Genomic DNA, 15,040 nt, shown 5'->3' with positions numbered 1-15,040 from the left:
TCATGTGGGTTATGTCTTCAGGATCCGTTTCACATCAGAGTCAGTTGTGTACAAGATGTGACTTTAGGGTGCGGTTCCTTTCTGTCTGTGTCTGTCCAGGGCTCCACTTCACAGAACTACCCTTGAGTTGTGTGTTCTTTTATGAGATGGTCATTCAGGTGCGGACACTGCAGGAGATGCTGGGCTGCGTGGGAGATGCATCAGTGGTCAAGGGCAGGAGGCAGTGAGGGAAGGTTGAGGCCATGCCTTTGTTGGGCTTTCTGGGGGGAAGGCAGGGCAGGCAGGTGGACAGCATAGGAATGGCTAATTTGAATGACTTTGGTGGACTTCTGGCTCCAGGGTGACTCCTCCTTGCCTGGCATAGGCCTCAGATGATTCTCACAGAGCCTCCTGGGCGTTCATCCTGGAACTTCGCTGGATTTGTTAGATCGTACTGGGAGGAGTTTTTGTTTGTTTTTGTGATTGCCCTGGGATGTTCTGCCTAACCAGTCCCGTCATTTGCAGATAGGATGGGGAGGGTGGAGGAGAAGTCCAGCCTGCTTCAGTCTTTCCTGACCCCACAGGTATAGGAGGAAAGCTCTGTGGGTTACCCTGTGTTTTTAAAACTGGGTATTTATTAAGGACTCCCCATCCTTAGAAGATTCTATTTCTGCTTCATAAGTGATACAGTGACAGAAGGGTAACAGGTTGTGTTGTGGGCTAGACTTGGGCTGAGCTCCTGGTACGTGTAGCACTCATTCAGTTAGCTCAAAGCAACCATCTTGACGATGCCTTTGCTGAGATGTTGGGATAGTGGCAGGACCAGCCACAGGCCTGAGTAGCAGGATACAGTCCCCACATCTCTGCAGTGCACACACCTACTGCACTGGGTGAGCACAGTGTCTGTCACCAGTTGCATGACTTTCCTTTAGTGACCTCTGTGTTTGTTATTATGAACTGTGTGTTTGCAGGAAGTGAGTGTTCTGTAAAATGTATTGGCTTCCAATGCATATTGGGCTAAGGTTATCTTCTTTAGAAGCATGCATTGGATTTTGTAATGTTGATCACTGAGTAGAAGTCAGCACTTAGTCTTACTCTAATGTATTCCAGGCTTTAGGGTATTCTTTTAGAATAAGTATGTATATACACTTTATGAAGTGTATACACTAATGTATCCTAAAGTTTTTACTGACCTAGTCTGGGGGAGACGATTAAACTTCCACCTAGTTCAGGTTTGCTGTCTAACTACATGTCTCTTCATGCTGATGTTGAAGGGGTTTGTGCCCCATGTGGCTGAGCCTCATCTCTCTTTCAGGCCGTGCTGGACGAGTATCTAAGGGGTACTGTTACAGGCTGATACACAAGGATTTCTGGGAGCGCTCCATCCCTGATCACGTTGTTCCTGAGATGTTGGTAATGCGCTTCATTCATTGTCAGAGTTGACTTTTAATAGAGTTTTACTGAATGGTCTTTGTAATATAATTTTTAGTGTCCTATACTTTTGATTCCAGAAAAATCACTGACTGCTTGTCTTTATTTTTCTTTATATTTTGTGGCACTGGGATGGAACCCAGGGGGTGCTCTGACACTGAGCTACATCCCAGCCCTTTTTATGTCTTATTTTGAGTTAGGGTCTGGCCAGGTTTCCCAGGCTGGCCTGGAGCTTGCCACCCTCCTGCCTCAGCCTCCTGGGTAGCTGGGATCACAGGGGTGCCCCACCATGCCCTGCTGTGCTCTTTAGTCCCAAGGTCAGCTTACTATTTACTGAGCACCAGACTCTTCAAGGGCCCTTACCAGATTTACATCTTAATGAGGAGAGGAGGTTTCCTGGTGTCTACTGGCCCTGTAGTGGCATTGTCCTTAAATGCTGCTGTTCCTCTCTTCCTTTTAGAGTGAGTAGTTGCGGATCAGCATTTTTCTTTCTGCTTTTCTGTCTCTCCTCTTTTTTTCCCCATTCTTTCTCCTATTTCTTGCCCCTCTTTTCACTTCACTTTCTTTTTTCTTCCTTTTTCCTCTCCGTCTTTGTCTCTTTCCTCCTCCTCCTTTTCTCTTTTTCCTTCTCTCTCACCCTTTTCTTTCTTTTTTTCTCTCCTTTATCAAGAACAGAAGTTTATTTTGCTCACAATTCTGGAAGCTGAGAGTCCTGGATTAGCCCTCTCCATCTTGCTCTGCCTCAGGTGAGGGTCTCCTTGGCTGAAGCACGTCATGGCAGGGCCTCACAGTGAGAACACAAGGACACAGCCTTATTGAGGGAGAGGAAGCCAGAGACCTAGGAGGGCCACCATCTCTGGATAACTGACAGTCCCATGAGAAGAACGCTCTTGACTTCTGGTCAGGGCAGGCCTCTGGTGACCTCACTGCTTTGCTTAGGCTCCACTGTTTGTTTCACGCTTTTCTTTCTTGATTTTGTTTTTTCTGCTTCCCGTTTCTAGAATAGTAGTCACGTGAATAGGTTCATCTAGTTGTCTTATCTCTGAATCTGACTTGTGCTCATTTCAGCGCTGTCCATTGGGAAGCACAATATTGAAAGTGAAGTTGCTTGGCATGGGTGAGCCCAGAGCTCTCCTGGCAACTGCCCTTTCTCCACCTAGCCTGAGTGACATCGAGCGTACCATCCTTCTACTAAAGGAGGTAGGGCTTTCTGGAGTTTATTAGTGGTGGAGAAAGCTAAGGTTTTCTTTTTATTGCTGGGGAACTTTAATTTCATAATCTTTAAGGTATTTGGCTATTGTAAATGCTCAACATAAGCTTGGAATGACTGACAAGTGACACCATGTTCTGGGGCCATGATTTAGACTGGCTCTGTGGGTGGTCTTGCTTAATAGCACCACCTGTCCTGCTTACCTCTGCCCTGATCCCCAGCATCCCTTTACTTGCTGTGTGGTTGATGGGGTGAGAAGTGTCTGTAGAGCTCTCTCCTGCTGCCCCCGGTGGGCCTGCCCCTTGCTCTCCCCCTGGTTTTGTTTCTTTCCTTAGCCCAGCCCTTGGCCTGGTACTGGTGACCTTGCCCTTCTTACTTTGAGCCCCACAGACCACTCCTGACTCACACTCTGCTTTTGGAGCTTACAACCCCTGGCCTTGGGGCCAGCTGTGTCCTTGTCTAAACCCTGCGTGCTTGGCTGGGGACGCTCTGCTTCTGACCCTTGGGGTTGAGGAGCATGCGCCTATGTTTTACCCTCAGCTGTGGTAGCTGCTTGGGTTTCTGCAAACTGAGGAGATTTTGTTCATGCATAGTTAACAGGTGTCTATGGTACACTGTATGCTGTGGCTGATGAACCCTTCTATTTGTTAGGTTGTGAGCTAAGTAGACTTTGGTGGGAGTCCTAGAGTGTTACCTCCCAATCTCGTACATTTTAAATGGAATAATAAAAGTCAAAGTTTCAAGAGAAAATTTAAAGATTTTTGGAGCATCAGTCTTTCATATGTTGACTTAAATATCTTTTAGAACCTTGTTGACCAAAATTAAGTCTTCCTTTCCTGTTTTGCACTTTCTGCCAAAGGGTGAAAAGGTGTGAATGCACCTGTGCTTGCTAATAGCACTGATTTATTTTGTAAAGGTTGGTGCGCTTGCCGTTAGTGGGCAGAGAGAAGATGAAAACCCCCACGATGGCGAATTGACCTTCTTAGGAAGGGTGCTAGCGCAGCTCCCTGTCAACCAGCAGCTGGGTAAACTTATAGTGCTGGGCCATGTGTTCGGATGCCTGGATGAGTGTCTGATCATAGGTGAGTGTGGGGAGCAAGCCCGGGGGCAATTCTTTGGTGCCTCACTCTAACGGTCTTCATTGTCTGTATCTTCTGTTGTTAGCGGCAGCTCTTTCGCTGAAGAATTTTTTTGCGATGCCTTTTCGGCAGCACCTTGATGGATATAGGTATTTAACATTCATATTGTAAGGAGTCACCTGGTCTTAATGGTGTTGAGTGACACTTGTTGTCTGTCTGTAGGAACAAAGTGAACTTCTCTGGCAGCAGCAAGAGTGACTGCCTTGCACTTGTGGAGGCCTTTAAGGTGAGTCCCTGTGCTGGCCTGGGGAGGTGGTGCCACAAACCACCAGTGTGTCCACACCATGGATGCAGGGGCAGAGGGGGTGTCCAGCATTCAATAGCCAACTGCTGGAGGAAGGGCGGTGGGGGCAGGAGGCCAGTGTCATGAAGGTAATTGAAAAGATTCCATTTGCAAATTTCTGTGGTCACACATTGTTGAAATTGGAATTTTAAGACATCTGGTAGCCAATAAATTATTCTGAAACTGTGGATCATTGATTTATAGACATGGCAGGCTTGCAGACAGCGTGGAGAGCTGCGGCATCCCAAGGTTGGTCACGCTTCCTTCTGTTTCCTCATGGTGGCATGAGTGACAAAGTTCCCTGAGGGCTCTGCGTGCCTGCTTAGTCACTGCTCAGGAGCTGTGGACAATTGTCGTGTGCTGCCCTCTGGGAGGGGCAGGCTGTGATCCTAAGTGGCCAGATCCTTTTGCAGGTGCCCCTGGCGTTAGGCACTGGGCAGGGAGCTGTGCATCCTGTAGAGTACAGAACTGCTCGAGCCACAGCTCCACGGGCACTGGTCTTCCTTCCAGTTTGGGATCAATAACCCTGTAGCCTTTGCTGTTTTCAGCTAAGTTTAGATAATGGGCTTAGGAGGAATTTAATCTGGTTGCCTGCATTTTATTTCTTCTAATTTGGTCAAATTTTTTCTTCTTCTAAACTACAGTTAGGCTTTAGAGACCTTGGCAGGGCTGTGTAGACTTGCTGTGCCTAAGTGGGCATATCCCCCAAGCATGCAGGCTGCACTAGGAATCTGCCTTCTGCACACTCAGCCATGTTGCCTGCCTTGGTGCTGTGCCATCAGCCAGCTGTCTTTCCCAAGCTAGTCAGTATTTCTGCCTTTAATGCTTGGGACAGGTGAACCATTCCTGTGTGATGCTCAGTGTGGAGTTAGAAGCCCTGCAGGGGGTGGACCGTGGTTGCTCTAATGTACCATTAGTGCTCAGTTGATCACATGCTGAGACTTCTGTATATAGTAGCCAAATTCAACTGGAATTTATTACCTTGATGTTGAATATTATGCTTTCGTGTATTTAAAGGATGAACTTGACTGGGGACGGCTAAATTATATTCAGATCAAGAGAATCAGAGAGGTAAGTAGTACTTTGACGAAACGAATGCAGGTAAAACTGGCCTAGCAAATGTTCGCTGAGCACTGAGAACTCTCAGGGTGATCCTGAATCCTCTGAGAGGCTTCTCTACCCGTCCCACCTCCAGCAGGGCTGCCTTGGTGGCTTCATCCAGACATAGCAGTGGCCTGGGCTCCTGACCAGGACTCCCCCATGCTTGGTTTAAGAGGAGTAGATGTGCTGGACATGGTGGCGCATGCCTGGAATCCCAGGAGCTCGGGAAGATCATGAGTTCAAAGCCAGCCTCAGCAAATTAGTGAGGCCCTAACCAACTCAGTGACACCCTGTTTCTAAATGAAATACAGAAATGGGCTGGCGATGTGACTCAATGATCAAGTGCCCCTGAGTTCAATCTGTGGTACCAAAAAAAAAAAAAAAAAAACAAAGAGGAGTAGATGTGCAGTCTTGTCGGGCGTCCTTTCAGAATTGTCAGGACGGCATGTGGTCTCTTCGTTGTTCACTGACCGATGTGACTGAAAGAACTCTGGCTTCTTCTGTCCACTGTCCCTGGGTCCTGGGTGCCTGCTTCCTCCTGTGAGATGTCCTTGTGCCACTGGCCTGTGGCGTGTGTGTAGGTGTGCATGTGCGGGGCCACTCGTGCAGGCACAGTGGGAGTGGATCTTGCTGTTAGGTTTTCGTCCCCTTGCAGTATGAGCGTCTTCCATGCCCAGGGATGGCTTCAGGGACTGGGGTGAAAACCAGGAATATGTCGTTTTTAGTTGACAGAACACACCAATAAAAGCCTCTGACACCAATGCCTTTTTCAGAGAGAGGTTTTTTAAAAACAGTATTTTCAGTTTCCCTGGTAACTGCTGATTCTGTCTGGTTTCCAACTCTTGGAGATATTCCTGATGAATCATATTTTTCATTCAAATATTTCTTATATAATTTAAAACTTGTGTACAGTGGTAACAACTTTCTTGTTCTGAATATTGTGTGTCTTGTGCACTTTCTTTCTTGACTGTTGAGTGATTCCCAGGCCCACCCTCAGTGTCAGGGATTCACTTAAAGGACTTAGATTACTGTCCTGCTGCCCTGTGGGGTTTATTACAGACAGAGTAGTCAAATTAAAACCACAAAGGGAAGAGGCACATCTGGAGGAGCCCAGGAGAGCCCAGACACAGGCTTCTAGGCATCCCCTCCCTGTGGGGTCTGAGGACAGTGATCAATTCTCCTAGTAGCAATACATGACAACAGGTGTGAAGTATTGCCAACCAGGGACACTCCCCTGAGCCTTGGTGTCCAGGGTTCATACTGAGGATGGGCTGTGTAGGCTAGGAGTGCCCACTGCTGACCTTGGTTCCTCAGTGTTCGGCTCCCCCAGAGGTTGGACTGATGCCTTGTGGCCCCCAGCCCCACCAGCTGTAAGTTTATCCCAGCATGACCTTATCGTGACTTACTGTGATAAGTTCACATACCCTGTAAGCAGACACTCTGACCAGGCAGGGTGGTCCCCAGGGCTTACCCATTACCCCCTGGAGCCAGGCCAGGGTCAAACTTTGACCCTGCAGGGTGTGGAAAACGCAGGCCTGCAGAGTTAGCTTTTCACGGCACAGCTTGCGGGGTGGTTAGTCTGTTAGTGTTCCCAGGGAAGCTGACTCTTGGTTTGAGTTGTCAGTTTTGCTGTGTTTTGGGGGAGGGGATGGGAAGGTGGAGGATTCTAATGATGTGTTTACTTTGTTCCTATTAATTCTCTTGTGTCTCTTGATTTACTTTTTTAGTCTTCTGAAGATGAATATTTAATTCATTAATATTTTCTAATTAAGAAATTTTAAAGCTGTGAATCTGATTGTGAGCACAGGTTTGACCACATCCCACTGTTTCTGTTCAGAATTTCTCGAGGGTTCTCCTCTTGAACTCAGCTCTTTAGAAGTGTTTTGGATAGTTCCAAGGTAGAAAAAAATGTTGTTGGGGATCTTTATGTTAATTTCTGATTTTATTGCGCTTTAGTCAGAGGAAGTGGCTGTCATCATTTTAGGCTGATTTCCAGTTGACTGGAGTGTGTGTGATAGCAGTCCTGTGAGAGATGTCACGCTGGCATCTGGACATGCTCCCCCTTGTGGCCCAGGGCTCTTGAGTTTTTCCTTCCTCCACGGAGGCAGTGGTTTCAGATTTTTTTCTGTCCTTTAAGTGTTTCTTCTCTTTTTTTTTTCCTCTTTTTTTTTTTTTCCGTGCTGGGGGTTGAACCCAGAGCCTTGGTCACATCAAGTACACACTCCCTCTAAGCTACCCACAAGCCCCCACCAGCCACTTGTAGGGTTTTTCCCTCAGTTGTGTTCACACCTGTTATTTTATGTTTTCACATTTTGTGACATACTGAGATGATTTTGAGGTGAGAGCTGATTGTTCACTGGTATTTGGAGTTGTGTGTTTCTATATGTATACATTTATTTAATTTTTTAAAAAAATGGGTTATGCTCTAGGTTTCCAGCTTGTATGACCTGTTATTATTTATTTATTTTTTGTACTGGGGATTGAACCCAGAGGCACTTAACCACGGAACCACACCCCCAGCCCTTTTTATTTTTTATTTTGAGACAGGGTCTTGCTCAGTTGCTTAGGGCCTCAGTATTTTGCTGAGGCTGGACTCAAACTTGCATTCTCCTCCCTCAGCTTCTGAGCCACTAAGATCATAGGCGTGTGCCCCCATGCCTGGCTCCATGTGTGCACATTTCAAGTTTGACATTTTGTGTGAAACAGTTTTTATTACAAGTGAATTTTTTTAATCAACACTTTTTTTTTTTTCTTTTCATTTGGAAGGACTGTTTGGCCATTGGTCAGCTGTCTTGTTTGTAATCACAAAAGCAGAGCAGACTCGTGGCAGAGGTTGGGGAAGCGCTTGAATGATTTCAGGGGTGTGGACACTCCCAGGCGAGGCACTCGTGTTTGTGCTGGTTTGGGCAGCTGTCTGTGTGCACTAGCTGAGGTGGAGGTGCAGGCAGTTTCCTGGTTTCCTCATGCTTGTGGGATGCCTCGTGTAGCTGCAGTGCCTCACCCTGTGGGCACTGGTGCGTTCCCGTTGTGCACTTTCTTCTTGCTGTTTCCTGCTCTGAAGAGCATACATATGTGAGACACTGGATTTCAATGTGTTTTCTCAGGTGGCTGAATTGTATGAAGAACTGAAAAACAGAATCTCCCAGTTCAATATGTATGTGGATCCTCGGCGGCCCATCTTAGACCAAGAATATCCACATAAGCAGCGCTTCATCCTGCAGGTGTGCTGGGTCTTCCTGCTTGCTTGGGCTTGGTTGAGCAGGTGCTGTCTCCTGCTCTCAGTACTCCTGAGCTGAGCTTCAGAGACTTCAGGTCACGTGTTACAGAATGGGAACCGGGAGCCACTCTCACCTTTTCTTATTTTGCCCTTCTTGGCTCTGAGTTCACAACCCAGACCTGTGTCTTTCAAGGTTTGTTTCTGTGGAACACCAGCTGTCACCACTGAGTCTGCTGTGGCTTCAGAAAGTGAGCGTGCCCTTGATATTGTTGGCACACGGAGTTTCCTCTTACCCTGAAGAGACAACTCCCAAGGCCGTGGGTTCAGATGACTTGCTGTGGGCTTGAACCTTCCCTGTAGGGAAGTGTGTCCTGGCAGGTGGAGGGTGCTTCTGCTGTGGGCTTTCAGAAGAGCACTGGCTAATGCATACAGCCTTGGTTGCAACTGGCTCGCTGCGGGTGGGAACGTTCTTCTGGATGTAAAGGTACCATGAGGTGGGAGAGTCTTCTGTGGGTGTCTTCACTGAAGGGACACTTTGCAGAGTGACTTTTAAAGGTATTAAGAGGCCAGCCTGCTGCTCTCAGCCAGGTGTCCAGATGGGAGGCTGGAAGTCTCATCTGCACACCTGGGAGAGTGGAATTCAGTGTAGCTGGGGCTGTGTGTGGTGGCTGTCTGTGCTCGGCTGCCTCCTTTCCCAGCAGTATTCTGGGAAGTGCCTTGGCTCCTTTGAAGAAAGGGTGAGTGGAGTGCTTCTGTTGTGGGGAAATAACCAGCAATAACCTGTTCTTGCAAATGATACCCGTCTTTTGCATGTTGGGTGGCCCAGCAGTGCTGGGGTGAGATTAGAATACTGGTGAGAATAACTGATAAAATGTGCAGTTTCTTCAAGAAAATGAGCTTCTCTTTCAGGTGGTATTGGCAGGTGCTTTTTATCCAAATTACTTTACTTTTGGACAGCCGGATGAGGAGATGGCAGTAAGAGAGCTGGCGGGCAAAGACCCAAAGACGACCATTGTGGTAGGTACAGAGAATAAAGGCTGTCCCCAGAGTGTAGACTGAATCACTGGTTTCTAGCTGGAATTGCCTTTTGGTTGTGAACAGTGCAGAATAAGAGCCTTTCCAGTTGTTTCTGTTCTTGAAGCTGCTGTGTGGATTTTCACCTAGAGTGAACATTAGCCTTGTTTGACCTTTAGGATACTTCTCCTGCTTCCCTGGTTTCCTCTTCCTTTTTGACAGACCTGGCCTTGCAAGAAGGCCTGGAGAATTTACATGTTCATGGCAAATGGTGATTTGATCATGAGCTGCTCGGAAGGATTTAAGGCACTTCTCCAAAAATTTAAGAACATTTTAATTAGCAGCTTAATCTGTACAAAATAAAATATTGGTGAGCAGCTTAGTACTGTGAATCCCCTGACTTGGATGCCCAACAGAGAGACTTAGGAGTGTACATTTTACTTACTTAGTTTTAAATTCAGATTTGAGGGCCTCTCAAAGTCTGAGCTAGAATGTATAGCCTAGAAATCAACATTTACATAACATGTACTGTGGGTGAGTCCAGCTCTCAGCCACAGGCACTGACCATTGAATCAGCACTGTGGACTGTTTGTTTGCACCCCAGCATCAGGGTGATGCACAACTGGAGTGAGGCACAGGAGAACTGGACTTCACTGGGCTTCTTGCTTGGTGTGTGCCGGGGCTGGACACGGGGTGAAAAGCACTTGGTGATTTTAGCTCTGACAAAGAGCAAGTGCACGGCCACTGTCTGCTTTGGTTCTGGGCGTTGCTGTGGCACTAGGCTGTTGTTCCTTAGGAAATGAAGACAAGAGAAGGGCCACACTCTCAGAGCATGGCAAACACCTGTCTGAGGAGCTGCGATGAGCAGGCAGGTGTCAGGTGCCGCGAGCTGAGGAGGTTTCTCTGCAGGCAGTCATTAGCTGACAAGCTGTCGAGGACCAGGGCTCTTGTCTCGTCAGACTGACCAAGGTCTTCTGTTGGTTTCCTCTCTCCCCATGTCCCTTGTCCCCTCTGTGGTATTCTTCCTTTGGCTCTGTACTCTGGATGGGCCCTAGGGATAGGACCCTACCTCGGACGCTTCCTCCTGTCACCAGGCAGCCTTACTCCCCATGCACTCTGGGGGCCAGAAATGACTAACCGTGCATGATAGAAGCTCCTTCGTATCTGGCTCTTCTTACTTCCTCTGTGAGAAGCCTGTGCTAAGTACTTTGTATTCTTTCTTCCCTGAGCCTCACGCTAACACTTGGAGTTGAGGATCTGTCCTAATTTCATGAAGTGGCCATTCCATAACTTGCCAAGGAGACACGCAGTTTCAGGGAAGGATGAGATGGGACAGTGTGGCCTGAGCCATGCCCTCCCTTGCCTGCTGCCTTCCTGCAACTGGTGTGGGCTTGAGATCAGAAGGGCTTGGCTGCTGAGCAAGGGCCCTACAGGGAGCCAGAGCTTGGAACGTGACTGGTCCTGCTATGTGCACAGGGTGTGAAATGTGGCAGAACCTTGCAGCAACTTGGTTCCATTGAGAGCCTACTTCTGGCTGCTGTGATGAGGGGTCTCCCTGCTTTCATTAGTATCACGTTTTTCTTTTGCTAGGTTCCCCTTTTTCCTTGTGTAGAAATATGTTTTTAAAAAGATGTGTTTAGCTTGATTATTTTAAGGTAAAATAAAATAGAAGTAAATCAGTGTTAATTTTGCTATATTAGACTAACCTATTTTTATAGTGAAAAATTAGCCTTTAATATATTTTGTTATATAAACTTGGTTATAACTTACGAATCATGTTAGGTAACTAACTATCGCTCGGTAGCATGTCCACCATGGGCGAAGGTGGTGCCTGCATCTGTGAGCTAAGAGATGAGCAGCAGCTTGAAGCTGCCAGCCTGGTGACGGCCTGCTCCATCAGCCCTTACGTGACAGCTCTGACCTCTCCTGTGGTGTTGTGTCTTACAGTTGAAGCACATTCCTCCCTACGGATTTCTTTACTATAAACAGCTGCAGTCTCTGTTTAGACAGTGTGGTCAAGTCAAATCCATCGTGTTTGATGGCACAAAGTAAGTAGCATGTTTTTGTAATCAGCTGCAATTCTAAGTGTTCAAATTTCATGTGCTCATGGACGTGGGGTCTTTTGTGGGGCTGCTGCAGGTGGCTCTTGAAATGCAGCTTTGCTCCATCTCGTCAGAAGAGTTCATCATTTCTCTCAACTGAGAGGGCTTCTACAGGGAGCACACTGGGGTCTGTGCTGAAACACAAATGGGGGTCTGTGGCACAGTGGGCTTCTCTGCAGGTGCCCCTCACTCTAGTGCCTTGTCCCCAAATTTTCATGGAAGGTCACTATTCTATTATTTTATAGCCATGAGGACACCCTGAACAGAGTTTATTTAAAAAAATCTGACCTGAATAATCTTGATAGTCACTGCAGAAGCTCAGATTATTTGGCCCTATTTTATCAGGAGTTGGAAATGAATGATTGAGGGAGCATCACTGGGAGTTTTTATTTTCAATAGGAAATGCTTATATGCAAAAATACTGCTTATAGTTCTTGAAGTCATTAAGTTTTTAAAGTCAGAAATGTTCTTCCAGTGTTCTGTCAGTGTTTTAAAATTTCTATTTAATTGGACAAAGGTAGTTAATAAGAACACTTTTTCCTTGACTAACATCCTGCTAACTTGGGTTGAACATATTAAATCCATTTTCAGTTTGGATTACTTCCCTCCAACATTTTAAGTGCCATTTTTGTGATTAACATATAGATTTTCTTGTAGGCCTATGAATGCTTCCTGAGGCAAATTCATAACCCTAACAAACAGAAGCTTTTTAAGTACATTTAACAGTCTTACAGACTTGATGAATTGAACTTAGGGTGTCGAAGAACTGTCATGAGAAAGGTCCAGGTTGGAAGACCTTGTGCTTAGGCCCAGGTGGGGGCAGTGACCATCTGGGTGGGCGTTGGAGAGTGTGAGACAAGACTTCAGGCAGGCGGAGGTGGTGGAGGAGCAGGAGTGAGTTAGGACCAAGTGGCTGTGGAGAGCACAGGACTGATCAGACTTGTGAGGTGGCTTTCTTGGCAGGAACTGGTGTGATGGGGTGGGAGGGTCAAGCTGGTCTTTTGTCACAGACTGACAAGTATGAACATGAAAAGATGGGCACTTGGAAACCCCCATGGGTCCTGTTCTGAGCTGTATTTTGGAGCTTCACTTGGGATACATGGAGGTAGATGAAGACAGGAGAGGAAGCAGACTGGAGACTGAAGGGGCCATAAAAGAGGCAGTGATGGGGCCTTCCCAGTGCATTTGAAATGAAGAGAGGTGGTAAGTGGTAGCTCTTAGACTTGTAGTTGGTTGCTTGTGGAGGAGCCTCAGGTTTGGGCTTGGATGTTGAGGGAACTGGCTGTAGCACTGAGGTCAGGGAAGCGGGGGCGGGGGCAGGACCGTGGGAGGTGGGGAGTATGCAGGCACATGGAGGTGTCAGGATAGAGGTGCTCCGGAGGGTTAGCAGCTTGGAAATGTGGTCTGGAGCTTAAAAGAAATGATTTCTAAAGAGGGACTTGGGAACCTGCTGAAGAAAGGGAATAGATGCAGATGTGCCTAATTGGGCATTAGGTAGGAGGCGACTGCATGTGTAGTAGGGAGGGGAGGCCCAGGGGCTCCTGAGGAAGACAGAGGGAGAGGAGGACATGCTGGTGTGAGTGGAGGAGGGGCTGGGGATGGCATCAACTTCAGGCTTCAGGGAAGCAGGGTGCCCAGGGACAGGCTGCTGCAGGCTAGGCATCAGTCACATGCCCACTGATGCTCTAGTTGCCTCAACGTCCTTCCTCAGCACCCAGGAGGATACAGGTTCATGGCAGCCCACCATGCACTGACATGTGGTGGGAGGGGCCATTTGATGCTTTGGTGGCATTGCAGCATTCATAGCACAGTGTGAACTTGCAGCAGGGAGTGGCTGGCAGGTCCCTTTGCTTTATGCTCAGTTCTTGTCCCTCCAGGGAAAGGGATGAACTAGGATCCCAAAACACATGAGGGGCCATGGGGGCGGGCTGTTTGTCAATATCACTGGGTAATAATTAGTGGTTTTTAAAGGCGGACCACTAAATTCTCTGAGCTTTGTACCTGGGTGGTTTTTTCTGAATCTGTGTTTTATTTTGTAATAGTTTAAAAAAAAAAAAAAAAAAAAAAAACAAACCTGTCATTCTGTTATCATGATGAAAATTAAGATTTCTTGGCTGAAACATTCTTGCATTATATTGTACAAGAATAACACCTGGTTTCAGTGTAATGACTTATCATTGTAACTTTTATTTCCCCTAATGAATAAATTTTCTTTAGGTCAATCCAGTACTTCTTATTGGTTAATGAGAACGAAGAGTCACTGGTGTTGGGAGATGTTCAGTGAGAATTTTTACATAATCTCTAGAGAGACTGAATGTGATTCTTTTTTAACAGATGCCTGATGAATTTTTTGCTTTATATTTGGAGAGCAGAGCCTTTGTGGAGTTCTCGCGGAATCCAACAGAGAGATTCAAAACCCTTCCTGCAGTGTACATGGCAGTTAAGATGTCCCAGTTGAAAGTGTCACTGGAGCTTAGCGTTCATGCCGCTGAGGAGATCGAAGGAAAGGTGCAAGGAGGGCCGGTGTCAAAACTCAGGAACACGAGGTATTTCTCAAAGCCTGTGCGTGTGTGCAGTACCCAGATAATGTGTTCCCAGGGCTGCAGCCTAGCTTTAGCTTGTGCTGCAGGTGTGGTCGAACCCTGGTTCCATCACTGCCTTGTGTGTGCTTGGGCCTCTGTGTTTTTCATGTTTAAAAGGTATGACACCATCATATAAGGCTTTGAGTTTAAATAATAGAGATTGATCCTGATGCTAATTTGCTTTCTTCCTCCTTAGGAAGTGCACTTCTTCCTTGTGATGGTTCTTTTTTAAGCAATAGTGGAATTTTCTTTGTTCTGGTGGAGAGAGGGACACAGTGGAGGTGCAGTTGGGAGCACCTGTTGCTTGTGAAGTGCCAGCTGTCAGTGGCCTTCTTCCCTCCAGCCTTACATCTGTTATCTCAGAGTTCTTAAAACTGCCTCTAGTGTTTGCTACAGGTTCCTTGCCACTTGAGCAGGAAGTCTCACTTGCCACTTCATGTCCCAGATCTTTGGCACTCACTGTCCTATTGCTCTAAGTGATGAGTGGCTTGTCTTGACTTCTTACACAGTTGTGTGTGTGTGTGTGTGTGTGTGTGTGTGTGTGTGTGTGTGTTCGTTCGTTCTAACACAGCATTGAGCCAAGCATGGATTCTTAGCTTCCTAAAGTCAAAACCACTTCTGCAATCAAAAGGTAGGAACCATAGCAGGTCCTACTTAGATTTAGAATTTATACCCTTGAAATGAGAGATATTCTGTAAGAGTCTTGACTTTTGGAATGTATTTCCAGAGGGTAGTACATAATTACTAGGGCATGCCCCCCTTCCAGGGCAGTTCAGAAGCCACCAGAAATTCACTTCTGCAGTGAGATCAAACTCAGACCTCTGGCAGCGTCAATCAGCTTTCCATCCCTCTGACAAGTGCCTGAGGCAGCTTCCAAAAGGAAAAGTTTATTTTGGCTCATAGTTTCAGTCCACAGTTGCTTGGCCCTGTTTCATGGGTTTGGGGGTGTAGTACGCCATGGCAGTAGGTCATATGTAGGAGC

General features: G+C 46.9%; 1 protein-coding gene across 1 annotated transcript in view; it reads left to right on the top strand.

The window, feature by feature from the left end:
• Nucleotides 1-15,040, top strand: part of TDRD9 (tudor domain containing 9) — a gene marked incomplete at its 5' end in the record, with an annotated part of 97,845 nt that overhangs the window by 57,497 nt on the left and 25,308 nt on the right. The window contains 11 exons of the mRNA XM_079130031.1: nucleotides 1,295-1,392; nucleotides 2,479-2,610; nucleotides 3,537-3,702; nucleotides 3,785-3,848; nucleotides 3,922-3,985; nucleotides 4,247-4,291; nucleotides 5,060-5,113; nucleotides 8,248-8,364; nucleotides 9,270-9,377; nucleotides 11,322-11,422; nucleotides 13,849-14,022. Of these exons, the coding sequence (XP_078986157.1) occupies nucleotides 1,295-1,392; nucleotides 2,479-2,610; nucleotides 3,537-3,702; nucleotides 3,785-3,848; nucleotides 3,922-3,985; nucleotides 4,247-4,291; nucleotides 5,060-5,113; nucleotides 8,248-8,364; nucleotides 9,270-9,377; nucleotides 11,322-11,422; nucleotides 13,849-14,022 (1,123 nt within the window). The remainder of the gene's footprint in view (nucleotides 1-1,294; nucleotides 1,393-2,478; nucleotides 2,611-3,536; nucleotides 3,703-3,784; nucleotides 3,849-3,921; nucleotides 3,986-4,246; nucleotides 4,292-5,059; nucleotides 5,114-8,247; nucleotides 8,365-9,269; nucleotides 9,378-11,321; nucleotides 11,423-13,848; nucleotides 14,023-15,040) is intronic.

The sequence above is a fragment of the Sciurus vulgaris genome (genome assembly GCF_902686455.1).
Source record: "Sciurus vulgaris genome assembly, chromosome: 2".
NCBI classification, from domain to species: Eukaryota; Metazoa; Chordata; class Mammalia; order Rodentia; family Sciuridae; genus Sciurus; species Sciurus vulgaris.
The sequence above is the reverse complement of the archived record's forward strand: the minus strand, read 5'-3'. Positions and strand labels throughout refer to the sequence as shown.